Raw genomic sequence first — 13,306 nt, 5'->3', positions numbered from 1 at the left:
ATTTGGATTCCTTATTTTGCATAAAAGACTTAATGGGGATGATATGAAGTTATTCAGATAGGAGAAGAGACTCACGCCCTGAAATGTGTCACCAAAACTCAGTGGGGTACAAAAGTTATTTACCTGAAAGAAGCTACACAGCCTTCCTGTTGCATAGATGCAACATATGGAAGTTTTGTAAACTTGTGGCGTATTTGTCAGGGGAAGTAAATGAGCCAAGGCAGTGGACTCATGGAATGCATTTCCCTCACTGCACCCCGCGATACGCTTCCGTCTTAAGTAGGCACTATTTAGGCACTGAGACTTAGGTAGATGTTAGAGGTTAATTTTTTTAAAGATTTTATTTATTTATTTGTCAGAGAGAAAGAGAGACATGGAGAGAGAGCGCAAGCAGGGGGGAGAAGCAGGCTCCCCGCTGAGCAAGGAGACCCATGCGGGACTCGATCCCAGGACCCTGGGATCATGACCTGAGCCGAAGGCAGACGCTTAACTGACTGAGCCACCCAGGCATCCCTAGAGGTTAATTATTTGCAAAACCCAACGTTCTTTCATAGCTGAAACACCAAAATAGTAGTAAAGAGAGGAAAAGACATCTTCCCCTTGAGTTGTTTGCTCGCCGCGGTGCAGGCGTGTCGTTGACGAGAGGGACGCAGGCTTGCTGCACAGAGTCAGCTCAGAAAGTCTCCCCTCTCTCTTCCCTCCCCCCTCCACAGACACGGGCGTTTCAAGCGTTCTAACAGTGTGACGGCCGCCGTCCAGGCGGACTTGGAGCTGGAGGGCTTCCCGGGACACGTCACCATGGAGGACAAAGGCCTGCAGTTTGGGCCCTCCTTCCAGCGGCATTCAGAGCCCAGCACGCCCACCCAGTACGGGGCCGTAAGGACTGTTCGGACCCAGGGGCTCTTCAGTTACAGAGAAGACTATAGGACCCCCGTGGACACTGGCAGCCTGCCACCACCCGACCCCTGGCTGGAGCCGTCCATCGAGACAGCGGGGACGGGAAGGGTGTCCCCATGCCGGAGGGACGGCTCGTGGTTTGCGAAGCTGCTGCACACAGAGACAAAGAGGCTGGAAGGCTGGTGCAAGGACATGGAGAGAGACGCGGAGGAGAACGACCTCTCAGAGGAAAGTAAGAGCGCAGTCTCCCCTCGGCTTCGTAGCGCTGCAGTTGCTCAGTAGGGCCAGCGGGCAAAGGGCGTCATTAATGGGGGACGCTTCCTTTGATACTTGGGTAAATGAGAACAAACGTGCTTCCCACCACATCCCGCTCACCTCCCAGAAAAAAGATAAGGACACGGACGGAAAAACCACCGCTAACATGTTCAAGGGGATCCGTTTGGGTTTTGTTAGATCGCGAGCCCAGCAGCACTGATCCTGGTGCTGGTACTGTAGTTGGTCTCATTCCATGTACCTCTTCTGCCAAATTCTCACAGTGACTTGATGTGGAGGGTGTCCACCGTTTTTCTAGAATCGTTACTGTCCCGTGTTTATAAGGAATTGAGTCGGCTTTATTTTTTTTAAGATTTATCTATTTATTTGAGAGAGAGAGACAGAGAGAGATTGAGCAGGGGGAGGGGCAGAGGGAGACTCTCAGGCGGACTCCACACTGAGTATGGAGCCTGGCTCGGTGCTCTATCTCAGGACCCTGAGGTCACGACCTGAGCCAAAACCAAGGGTCGGACACTTAACTGACTGCACCACCCAGGTGCCCCTTGAGTTGGCTTTATGCCAAAGAGAAGTTTGAGCTGAGTAGAGGTTGAACCGGCCAGCCCTGTGATGGTGCACGCCCAGCTCTCCCATCACCATGCTGAGTGGGAATCCATGTGACTTCCTGACCCAGTGCTCGCAGAGCAGACCTGCTCCAGCCTCTTTCTGCCCTGATGGGTCTCTGCCTCTCTGTGTAGAAAGTGACAGAATCCCTCACTCTCCACCTGTCTCCCATTGACCCGAAGAATCCTCTCTTGAGGATTGTCAGAAGCAGCATCCTTTGTGAATCACTGCACGTGATTTCTAAACAGTTACCACCTGTCTTTGTTGATGGGCCAAGAATCCGAGAATAATTGCCACATACTTAGAACTAACATTGTCTTGACCAAAATACAGTTTCACAGAGGCATTTCTGAATGTCTTGACAAATCATGCTCTCTTGAAAGTACTTGTTCTGCGAATTCCTTTGTACATTTGCTAGCTCACTCAGAATTCTCAAGTTCAAACGGGTAGCTGACGTCCTTGGGAATTGTGCCCTGCCGTCACACGTCTAGATAGCAGCTGTGATAGAATCTGTCAGTCATCATACAAATGGAAATACGAGGATGAAATTATATGGACTTACGTAACGGACAGAGTACAATGGCCCTGGGATCCATAAAGCCAAGAAACTAATTGGCGTGTTGATCTCTAGCCGTTAGGACTTACGGTGTTAACCTATGAAGGAAGAGATAGATTGCCTTTAAATTACTAATTCTCTTCCCCCACATTTCTCTCTTAATCATCCAATTCCACATGTTGTTTACCTGGGTGGATAGTAGACCCTGAGTGTTTTGGAGGAAGCACTGCCATAGCGAAGCATTTGAACCTGCTCGCCAGCCGCCGATGGGTGTCTCAAACTGCTTGCATGCGTTTGTCCAAGTCTGTTACCTTTTTAGGGTACACTGAGTGGAGGAGCAATTACTCACAATTCTGATATTTAAAAATCACTCATTTCCTGCAGCATTTTCTCACTGGTTGGTATGTGTTTTGGCTTGGCAAAATCGTTATTTAATTGTCACAGGGATTTACAATCTTTATCACAAAGACAAAACTTGGAAAAACTAAATTGCCTAAGTTGATGCGAAATCAGGGTCAGGCTGTGGGCTCCCACTGTGTGCAAGGGGTCGACGTGCATTCTTTCGGGGGCCCGGAGCGTGCAGACCTGCAGGGCGGTCAGCCAGGACACGCCCCCGCCCTCCTGGGGCTCCACAGCAGAACCCCGCTGAAGACGTACTTGTCAGGTCTAGCTCCATAATGTGTCTATCAATTTGATCCTGTCATCATTTGAATTTACACCATTCAGGACACATCCAAGAAGTTCTGGTCTCCCTTTGTGGGCAGAACAACAGGAGACATTAGCCACTGCTGTGTTTGAAAGGCAACCTAGAGCATTTGTTACCTTATCATAATTTTCCATATGTAGCATGTCCTTTTTATTTTATTTTGTTTTTATTTTATTGTTATGTTAGTCACCATACAATACATCATTAGTTTTTGATGTGGTGACCCACGATTCACTGTTTTCGTATAACACCCAGTGCTCCACGCAGAACATACCCTCTTTAATACCCATCACCAGGCTAACCCATCCCCCCACCCCCCTCCCCTCTAGAACCCTCAGTTTGTTTCCTGGAGTCTATCGTCTCTCAGGGTTCATCTCCCCCTCCGATTCCCGCCCCCTCATTTTTCCCTTCCTTCTCCTAATGTCCTCCAGGCTATTCCTTAGGTTCCACAAGTAAGTGAAACCATGATAATTGACTCTCTGCTTGACTTATTTCACTGAGCATCATCTCCTCCAGTCCCATCCATGTTGATGTAGAAGTTGGGTATTCATCCTTTCTGATGGCTGAGTAATATTCCATTGTATATATGGACCACATCTTCTTTATCCATTCATCTGTTGAAGGGCATCTCGGCTCTTTCCACAGTTTGGCTGTTGTGGACATTGCTGCTATGAACATTGGGGTGCATATGGCCCTTCTTTTCACTGCATCTGTGTCTTTGGGGTAAATACCCAGTAGTGCAATTGCTGGGTCATAGGGTAACTCTATTTTTAATTTTCTGAGGCACCTCCACACTGTTTTCCAAAGTGGCTGGCTAGTGAAACAAAAGCAAAAATGAACTTTGGGACTTCATCAAGATATAAAGCTTCTGTACAGAAAAGGAAACAGTCAACAAAACAAAGAGGCAACCCGCAGAATGGGAGAAGATATTTGCAAATGACACTACAGATAAAGGGCTGGTATCCAAGATCTATAAAGAACTTCTCAAACTCAACACCCAAAAAACAAATAATCAAGTCAAAAAATGGGCAGAAGATATGAAAAGACCCTTCTCTGAAGAAGACATACAAATGGTAACAGACACATGAAAAAATGTTCATCATCATTAACAATCAGGGAAATTCAAACCAAAACCACATTGAGACACCACCTTACACCAGTCAGAATGGCAAAAATTGACAAGGCAAGAAACAACAAATGTTGGAGGGGTTGTGGAGAAAGAGGAAGCCTCTTACACTGTTGGTGGGAATGCAAGTTGTAGCATGTCCTTTTAATGTAGTCATTATTTTCTAAGAATTACAGTTTAAAGGGGGATATAGTTTGAAAAGAAGAGATCTCTGCACCAGCACGTTCTGAGCACAAATCCTGTGCCAAATATTACGGGGAGGTTCTTTGCACACCTCTTTCAGAGCTCACCGCGATGTGATGCCTAGATAGCATCGTCACCATCCTAAAAATAGAGAGACCTAGGCTTAAGGAGGTTAACATCTCACCCCAGATCCCACCGAGTATGGCGATGGAGTCGCGAGGCGAAGTCAGGGCCATCTCCTGTCGAAAGCTATGCTTTACCACTGTGCTGCCCGAAGCTATTGAATCACAATGTCCCTTACTGGAAACCTCTCTCCCTGCATCGCGTCCTTCCTGTGTTCTTGTGGATTACCTTCTTCCACTATTTTAGGAAATGTGGAGTCTCAGTCCTTGGCCATTTGCTTCATTCTGATCCCCTGTAACTGGGACACCCATTTAGGTTCCAGAGGGAATCCCTGAGCTGATAAAACGTAGACTTAGCTCATCATTACTTAGCCACTAGAAATTAAGGAAGGAAAAGGGGGCAAATTTCTTCTCAAACGAAACACAAAAGATCTAACAGAAGGCTTTGACACTGAGGCATCATCATGATAAGTAATGACTGTCTTGTTATTGGGGCATTCGAGAGAGTTCTGGGAATAGTGCCATAAAGGTACTCTATACGGAATTCAATTCAATGGCCAGCAATGACCCAGATCAGCCATGATTCCAACCTCGTGGGAAATACAGTATTTAGATTTCAGTTGCCTTAATAGGAGGCATGTGGAAAGCACATTCCTCTCCAGCAAGCTATAGCAGAAAATGAATTTCTGTTGCCCCTCAACTGCATTTCCCTAAAAACCTTTTTTGAACCTTTGGGATCTTCTTCTTGGATTCTCGCATTAATATAAACATTCAACAGATATTTACTGAATACGTGCCATGAGCCAGCCACCGCCCACCGACCGTAGGCTGACAGCGAGTGACCAGCCGTGAAGACAGGGACTGCAGTGACCGGGAGCCGTGAGCCCGGAACAGGACTATTTATACGAGTGGAGAACATCACGTGTAGGGGAGACAGGCAGATAGGAGCTTTAGAACCTCACAGGTGTGGGACATTTTCAACGGGGAAAATTCCAAGAAGGCTTCGTGGAGAAGGTGGCATGGTGCCCGGGCCTCTATGGGGAGTCGGATTCGGCTGCACGGTAGGGGGAGCAGAGAGGGAAGGGTAGGGGAAAGCAGCCCCATGGACAGGAGCCCCTGTCTCCAGGCTCCTTAAGAAGAACTTCACTTTGACGTGGACTGTGCACCCGCTTGTCTTTGCTCCATCACCCCCATGCCCTTGGGCACATGCGTTTCTCTCAGGGTAGGACAGCCACTGTGTCTTCCCAAAGCTCTGCCCCTCTGCTGTCATGGGAGACCTTTGGCTCCTTGAATGCAGTGATGGTATTTGGTGCATTTATTATTCCCCAGAAGTGTCTGGCATGGTGCTCTGCTGTGGAGACACAGAAGGGAACAGGAGGAAAGAGATGGACAATCGTCATACACAAGGACGGTCACACTCCTGCTCACACCCTCGTGAAAGCACGGCATCTAAAATTCCCCCCAGGCCTCCGGTCGCCCTCATGTTGGGGCTGGGAGTATCCTGTGCCCTCCTCGTGCTGGAGATACCAGCTAGTGATTTTGTTTTTTGTGCGTTTTTCCCAGTCCTATTTAATGACTAAATACGATGGCATTGCTGGAAGCCTTGGATGCAGAGAACAGAGAATAGATCCACTTGATGCTTTTTGTGATTTTCTTAATTTCTTTCCCGAAGTTGCCCAGATGTCTGATATTTCTGTGGACAAAGATGACACAACATTTTTATGTGTCTCCTCTGCATGCTTTGCACCTAAAACCAGCACCTATTAATCAACTGTAGACATTTCCCTAGGAAGTTTTAAAAAGTTTTAAAAAGTAAGATAACCTCTGATTCTTGCACTCATTTTGAGAACAGATAGAGGGTTATTGGTGACGGCACCTTTATAAAAAGCAAGATTAAGTTAAATGGCTTGCTAAACCAGAACTCTGAGCTCCGAATATTGAAATTTCCATCACATGAACTAATTTCTTCCCAAACTAAAATTTTATAATCACAGCTCACTGAACTGATTGAATGAAGTGAGATCCGTTCAGCCCTCTATGGTTAATAAAAACTATCGTGAGCCCAAATAAATACTGGTTTAAGTCAGGTTCATGCAGCCTTCCTATTAAGTCATTAAAGATCCATTCTGGAGGGATTGTAAACCATTACTCCACTCATATTTGGGGATTTTTGTATTTGTTATGTTAAACCCAAAGGGTAAATGGCATAAAGTGGAACAAAACAAATAGGGTGTTTTTCTGAAATAAAAGCAATTGTCCCAAAGCTACACAGTTTTCCTTCAGTAGTGGCACAGAGAGAGAGAAAGCACGTGAGGGACTCAAAGGTGGGGCGTTTGGACAGGTGTTGGCAGGTTCTCGTGCCCAAAACAGCTAATAACCCGACACCAGCTGGCTAGATGTGTGGAACCACAGACCCCCCGGGCTGAGGGGTGGGGGCTTCGGCCATTCCCTTGTCTGAGGGTCTCCCTTTACCAGCAGAGGGAGCCTTCAAGGGGCTTGCTTCCAGGTCCTCGCGAAGCCGAGGCAGGTGCCTACAGGGATGTCCCTCACGAGCCAGGCACCAAATGGCTACGTGACACCGGAGTGGACAAAGACACGTGAGCTTGATAAACCTGAGAATGGTAACGCTTGAGACCTGAGGGGGCACGTTGGAACAAGCAGTGATTTTCCCCTGCCCGTTCGTGGAAACCAATCACGGAGGAACCCAAGAGGCCGGAGAGGATATAAATATTCCCGTGATCCTTTCAAACTCTCTGCAAATTCTACAAAAATCCACTTCAGATTCTGAAAGAATAGTGTAAATGTTGTCCTGGCATTTCAAAGCAAATTCAGAAAGAATGGAAAATTGGAGAAGACGCATGAAAAATAAAAAGGAGCGATGGAGTTAATCAAATTTCCTTGCACGTCAGAGGCAAGCGTTGTATCAGGTTCCTTGTCAATTTGCATTCTGGGAAGCATTAGCACTTATCTGCGGCTCTTGAAACAAAGTGTCGAAACTATGACAACATTAGGGAAGTACAGTGGAAAAGAATAAATTGAATTTTTCACTTCCAATTCTTGGCAATTATGGGAAGCTATTTGCATTAAAGGTACCAGATAGAGTGGTCCCTGCTCGCCCAACTGCAGACCCTCCTGCCATTAGCAATCAGGTCGTGAGCTTCTCCTCAACATTCACTGTCTCTCCCGAGCAATAATCAATTTATACCCTTAATAATAACTCTTCACCACATTAAATCAACACCAAGATATTGCCCATCTAGCCATGATATGTTAAAGATTATAAATTGAAGGGCTTTATATTAATACTTCTGTTGAATTATGTTTCAAGAAGAATATGAAAATTAGGAATTAAAACTTCAATTGTATAAAACTGAATGACTTCTAATTACCATTTGAGGAAACATAGTCAGTACAAAGAAGCACATTTAATCGTCGCTTCTCTATATTCCTGCAGTGACAGCCTGATTAAAACAAGTCTCTCTCAATCTTTTCATCAGTCTTGCAGGTTACAGGGGTTTACAGGTGGAAACTCAATATTTCAAAACAAAGATAATTCCTCCACTCCGTAGCAGTGAGACCAGAGCTAGAGAAACGTGTTCAATTTGGGGGATCAAAATGTGAATGAAAGGTAAAGCACTTTCACCACTCCTAGGAGACGCTCTGGCTCTGTCCCGCCACCCTCCTCCCTACACCTGCCCACCCTTCCATCCCAGAACCTGCACACGCCCCTGTCCCCGCACCTGCCCACCCCCCTTTCCCAGCACCTGCCCACCCCTCTGTCCCTGCACCTGCCCACCCCCCTTCCCCAGCACCTGCCCACACCCCGTCCCTGCACCTGCCCACCCCTCTGTCCCTGCACCTGCCCACCCCCCTTCCCCAGCACCTGCCCACCCCTCTGTCCCTGCACCTGCCCACCCCCCTTCCCCAGCACCTGCCCACCCCGCTTTCCCTGCACCTGCCCACCCCCCTGTCCTCAGGGCACACTCAGTCCTGAACCCCGGCACCTTCCCCACCCCCCTGCACCAGCTCCCTCCTGGGGTCCTAAGACCACTCCCTCCCACTGCTGCCTGGCAAATCAGATCCAGGAGGTGGGTCTGTGGGGGAGGAAAGCCCCTCTTGAAACAGATTTGCTGAACACACCTGGGCCCAGGGATCAAGAGGCATGAAGATATTTTTTAAGTCTGAGAGGATGCCACAGTGTTATCCAATTTATTCACTTTTATTAAAGTCACATGTGTCAAACTCCTTTTCTAGAAGCAGTGCAGAATTAGATACATGAAGGAATTCTCCACTCCTTCAGAATGATGAGGACCCAGTGGTTGCACAGGATGACGGCAGGTGACAGGCTGGCCACAGCTTATCTCCAAAGGGCTCAGAAAAATAAACACGCACACGTGGGAAACTGTTAATTGCTGATTCTAAGTGATGCGGACACTTTTCTTTCAGATCCTATGTGTGAAATTGTCAGTAATAAAACTCCAGGGAACAGCAAGCTGAGTTCCTTAAAGACAGATGAGAAAATGAGACAAATTGTTTAAGTCGTTTCACCCCAGGGAAAATCATTTGAAGACCAGGTTGTGCACAATGTCAGGTCCTCGCCTTTTAGGGAATGAACCTTGTGCCTTACCTACTGCTGCCTTGTGGGGACTGCTGGTAACTCCAGACAAGACCTGGGTGACCCGAGCTTGTCCTTCATGCCACCTTGAGCTCCGGTCTGCTCTCTTCTCTGGACAAGCCCGGGGTCCAGAAATGTCCTGACGTAGATGAGTCGGCATCAACACACATGGGATGGTCATGGTTCTTTCCTCCCCTTCAAGGAGGTCCAGGCGAAACGCCCCCTTCCTTAACTGTCTTCCACCTGCCATTGGCAAATACAGGCTCCCGTGGCTCTCCTGGCGGGCAAGCCCGAGGTCATGTGCTCGGCTACTCTCAGCTGGAGAGCCTGGCTCCGTACCTGTGCTCCGGGGGGTCTGCAAGAGAGCCAGAGAGAAGCCAAAAGTGAGCAGGTGGGAATAACCTGCCCCGCTCCAAGAGCTTGATCTTCCGAAACCCTGTGAAAAACTTCTGTTTGTCCCTCAGGCCAACGAAACGTGGGGGTGAATGGGCTCAGGGTCTAGAGGCAGGAAACATGTTCCCCCCGAGATTCCCAAGTGCTTTTGAGAGCCATGTGAGTTGGGATCTACCAAAGCTATCGTTTCCTAAATAATTATGATGCTAACGCCCAGCAAGGACCAGGGGGTGTGAGGCCAGGGATGGAGGCGGCAGGCGTGGAGGTGCCTGGGAATATGCCGCATCAGCGCAAGACCCTGCATTTCACACACGCGGGCTCTCATTTGCCGATTCCCCAACCCGAGGTGGTCATCCCCACGCTTCTTTAATGTGTTAAGTCCTTTCCATGGACAAAACTGTATTACTTACTTTTTAAAAAAGTGCTGTCTGATTAAAGTCATATGACTTAGAAATCATTTGGAGACTTCCTGCCACATCACAGCGGGCACGGGAGCGGGAGGGAGGACACGGTCACCACGAACATCCGTGGGGAATCGGTTGGCGAGTCGACCGTGATGGGAGCCCAGGGCGGTGACGGTGACTCGGCCGCCCGCAGAGGGCCCACGGCCAGTGGCGGGAGCTCTGGACAGAGCCCAAGGCTGGGGGTGATGGGTCACAAGCACATCTCAGCCTCTCCCTGCACAGCCCCTCCCTCCTGTGTAAGATGCCCTCAGAGCCGCCACAGATTACTCCCTAGAGTCAAATGGGGTGACCAATACCAGTGTGATTCCCTAGAAATGAGGGATTAACATCTTCATATTCGTGGAGCCCATAAAAAGTAAGAAGGACTTAATGTCTTTTTTATTCCTACTTGCTGCCACATCTTCTCGCTCACCTGAGCAGCGTTGCTGAATCTTGGTGCCATAAACAGGAAAAGCCTCCCCCAGTATAGACCACCCTTCCAGACTACACCCGTCCCAACCCTGACCAGTAATATCCTAACAGCGGGTATTGCTCACACATCTTTGCATTTCCCTCAGAAATCGGACATGGGCCAGCCTGGAAAAAACTTAAGTCCGTGGCCGTGCCCTGCACCATACATTCAGAGTTTTAATCTTCAGGAAAGAAGAGTAACTCATGCTCTTTGGACTTGACTCCCTTTGTGTTACGCTCTTGCATTTGGTTTCTCGTTGACCCAGTTTTAAACGTGTTTTGTTTTGTTTTGTTCACAGTCCTCGGTAAAATCAGGAGTGCGGTGGGGAGTGCGCAGCTTCTGATGTCCCAGAAATTCCAGCAGTTTTACTGGCTGTGCCAACAGAACATGGTGAGCAAAGCCCCGGGTGTCCTGGGCCCCTTAAGCAAGCCGAGGGCCCGCTCTCTCCGCTCTGGTCTGACAAAGTACCTGGCACTTTGCAGAGCAGGGAGCGAATGTGAGGCCCGTCCCGGGCCGGGTTCGGGATGCTGAAGAGGACACTGTGAGGCGGTGCTGGGGGAGAAGGAGTGGGTGGCGCAGGGGGCAGTCCCCCGGAGCCCCAGGGCACCTTCAGGCTGCAGGGTCCACCTGCCCAAGAGCCGTAGGAGGGAGGCGGGGCAGGAACAGCTGTGATGTCACAGACGAGGGGGGGCCTTGACTCAACACATTAACAGCGACATTCAAAGAGATTCAGAAGAGATGGTAGAATAATTGGGCTTTCTATTTCATAGTCAGGAGTGGAATGAATATACCAGCAATAGGCAACACACTTGGCATTAAACTTGGCTCTGATCGTCCTGAACATCAAAGAGAAAGAAAAACCATATCTATGTCGATATTTACTTATGTGCGTATACTTACTGCATATCTATGTACAAATCAATACACACACTTTTCTTTGTCTAACTAAAGAAAGTATCCATGTAATGTTATTTGTAGAAATAACTAAGGAGTATTCACATTACTTTACAGACTATTTTATAAATCCATACATTGATTTCTTTCAGAGCAAAGTTTTCATTAAAATACAAGTAGGTCTGTGCATCGCGGGAGCGATGGTGCTCGGCAATTTGACTTTGTTTTGTTGTTTTAATTTGCAAGGAGACATGTGAATTTACAGAATGTTCTTACACATCAAAGAAAGCAAAGCACATCAGAGCTGCCAATTCATCCCTCTTAATCAGGATTGTTAAAAAGTACGTTTTCTCTAGCATTTTCTGGTTAACCCCGTTGAAGTTCATCACAAAATGTATAACATGACCCCCTTATCTCCTGTGACATGAAGTTATGACCCACGTTTAGAAAGGGGGAGCAGGAAGGTTTAGCATTCCTTGGAAGGAACGCATAGCCGCGGCGTGCTCAGCTGTGGTGTTTGGGGAGCATATTCCCACCTCCTCCACGTCTGTCTGATTACTGTCTATGAAGGAACGGATTTAGGCCATTATACAGCTCTGTAGTCGGGTAAGTATAGGTAGACTCTGTCTTTAGGAACGCATTACCTAAAGCAACGGACATGCAGTTAAAACATGGAAAGATGTTATTCAAGCTTATAAAATGTCCATGTCCTCTGGGCCAGAAGCAACTAATGTTAGATTTTTAAATTACCCATCCTAATGTTTTTGATGCTTCTTACACATGTCACATTGCATTTTATCCCAACCTTAAAAAAATCCTTTTTTGAGTTTTGAAGTACATAGTGTGGCTGCTTCCTTTTCTTTCAGCTTCTAGCTAGGATTTGAGGGGGAAAACAAACAAACCTCCAAAACAACCCTGCAGCATTGGTTGCAGGAGGGGGTGGGTGTCTGAGGTGGCCCGGCCAGAGAGAGATGCTGCAGCATAAGCAGATGCCTGTGTCGGAAATCCAAAGCCACATTGCTAGCTGCTGGAAGATTTGGGTGGCTAACCAGTTTGAAATCAAAGGAATGACCCCAGAAAATAAGCCAGAGCCACCCCCCCCCCCACCCGATGTTTAGGATGGACGGAACAAAGTAGATATATTCAAGGCAAGGACAAACGGACGATTCGCTGCACAACGAGAATGCAGAGCAGAGTGGGAAGATCTGCCCTTGCACCTGTAGGGAAACACGGGTTCCCTGGACTCCTACGGAACCTTGACTGGATCGCCCGATGGAAGAACCTAGTGGCACCCGGAGATCTTGGAGAATCAGAGGTTTATTTAACTCTGGCGGGCTCAGAGGAGTGTGGTCTCCAAAGGTCTGAGCCCCGAGCACAAACAAAGGGGGCAATTTATACACTTCTACTTCCACACACTGGGCACTCTTGGCGCGTGTGCAAAGCAGGGCAGGGAGAAGAACCTGGATTGGTGCACGCGGGAAGCAGATCAAAGAGAAGGACCCGGAAGAGCCCCAGGGCAAGGACTGGGACTCTCTCGCTGGCTTGGTTGGCCATCTCAGGACACAGATTTTCCTTATCATTCCCCCCCCCTTTGACGCCCCTTTAAACACCTAGTTTACAGGACATCATTTTCATTCTCTAAGGGGCAATAGTGAGTAAGGAGTAACTGGAGTCTGGTTTTAGCAGTTTGAGCAGTGATAAACCTAGTAAGGGCATTAAGAATACAAGGACCAAATGCTACTATGAGGAGAAGCAACAGGAGGGGGCCGACGAGGGGGGCGAACCAAGGGAACCACTGTGAGAGGGTATCCCATAAAGTTGTCTGCTGGAGTGATTCCCACCGGCGATGTACTCATTCCTGAAATTGGGTCAGAGTTTCTTGGACCACCCCCAAATCATTAGCATAGAAACAACATTCCTCCTGTAAGAAAAGGCAGAGCCCGCCCCCCCCCTGCGCTGTGTGAGCAAGTCGAGCCTGCGCCTGTTGTGGAGGACCACTGAGGCCAGTGAATTGAGTTGGCGCTGC

The 13,306-nt window shown here is 48.1% G+C and overlaps 1 protein-coding gene and 1 long non-coding RNA gene across 2 annotated transcripts in view; one reads left to right on the top strand and one right to left on the bottom strand.

Annotated features, from left to right (window-relative positions):
* The window catches only part of DLGAP2 (DLG associated protein 2), an 808,900-nt gene that overhangs the window by 775,344 nt on the left and 20,250 nt on the right, over positions 1–13,306 (top strand). Inside the window, exons 13-14 of the mRNA XM_035726383.1 lie at positions 714–1,129; positions 10,685–10,776. Coding sequence (XP_035582276.1) covers positions 714–1,129; positions 10,685–10,776 — 508 coding nt within the window. The remainder of the gene's footprint in view (positions 1–713; positions 1,130–10,684; positions 10,777–13,306) is intronic.
* On the bottom strand, positions 8,735–10,665 carry LOC113925737. The gene is made up of 3 exons (XR_003521036.2): positions 9,882–10,665; positions 9,091–9,433; positions 8,735–8,964 (listed from the first exon to the last, which is right to left on the bottom strand). It is a non-coding gene; the product is annotated as an uncharacterized LOC113925737 (long non-coding RNA).

The sequence above is a fragment of the Zalophus californianus genome, chromosome 2, assembly GCF_009762305.2.
Source record: "Zalophus californianus isolate mZalCal1 chromosome 2, mZalCal1.pri.v2, whole genome shotgun sequence".
In the NCBI taxonomy this organism is placed as follows: Eukaryota; Metazoa; Chordata; class Mammalia; order Carnivora; family Otariidae; genus Zalophus; species Zalophus californianus.
Note: the sequence above shows the minus strand (reverse complement) of the source record. Positions and strands in the feature narration are given on the sequence as shown.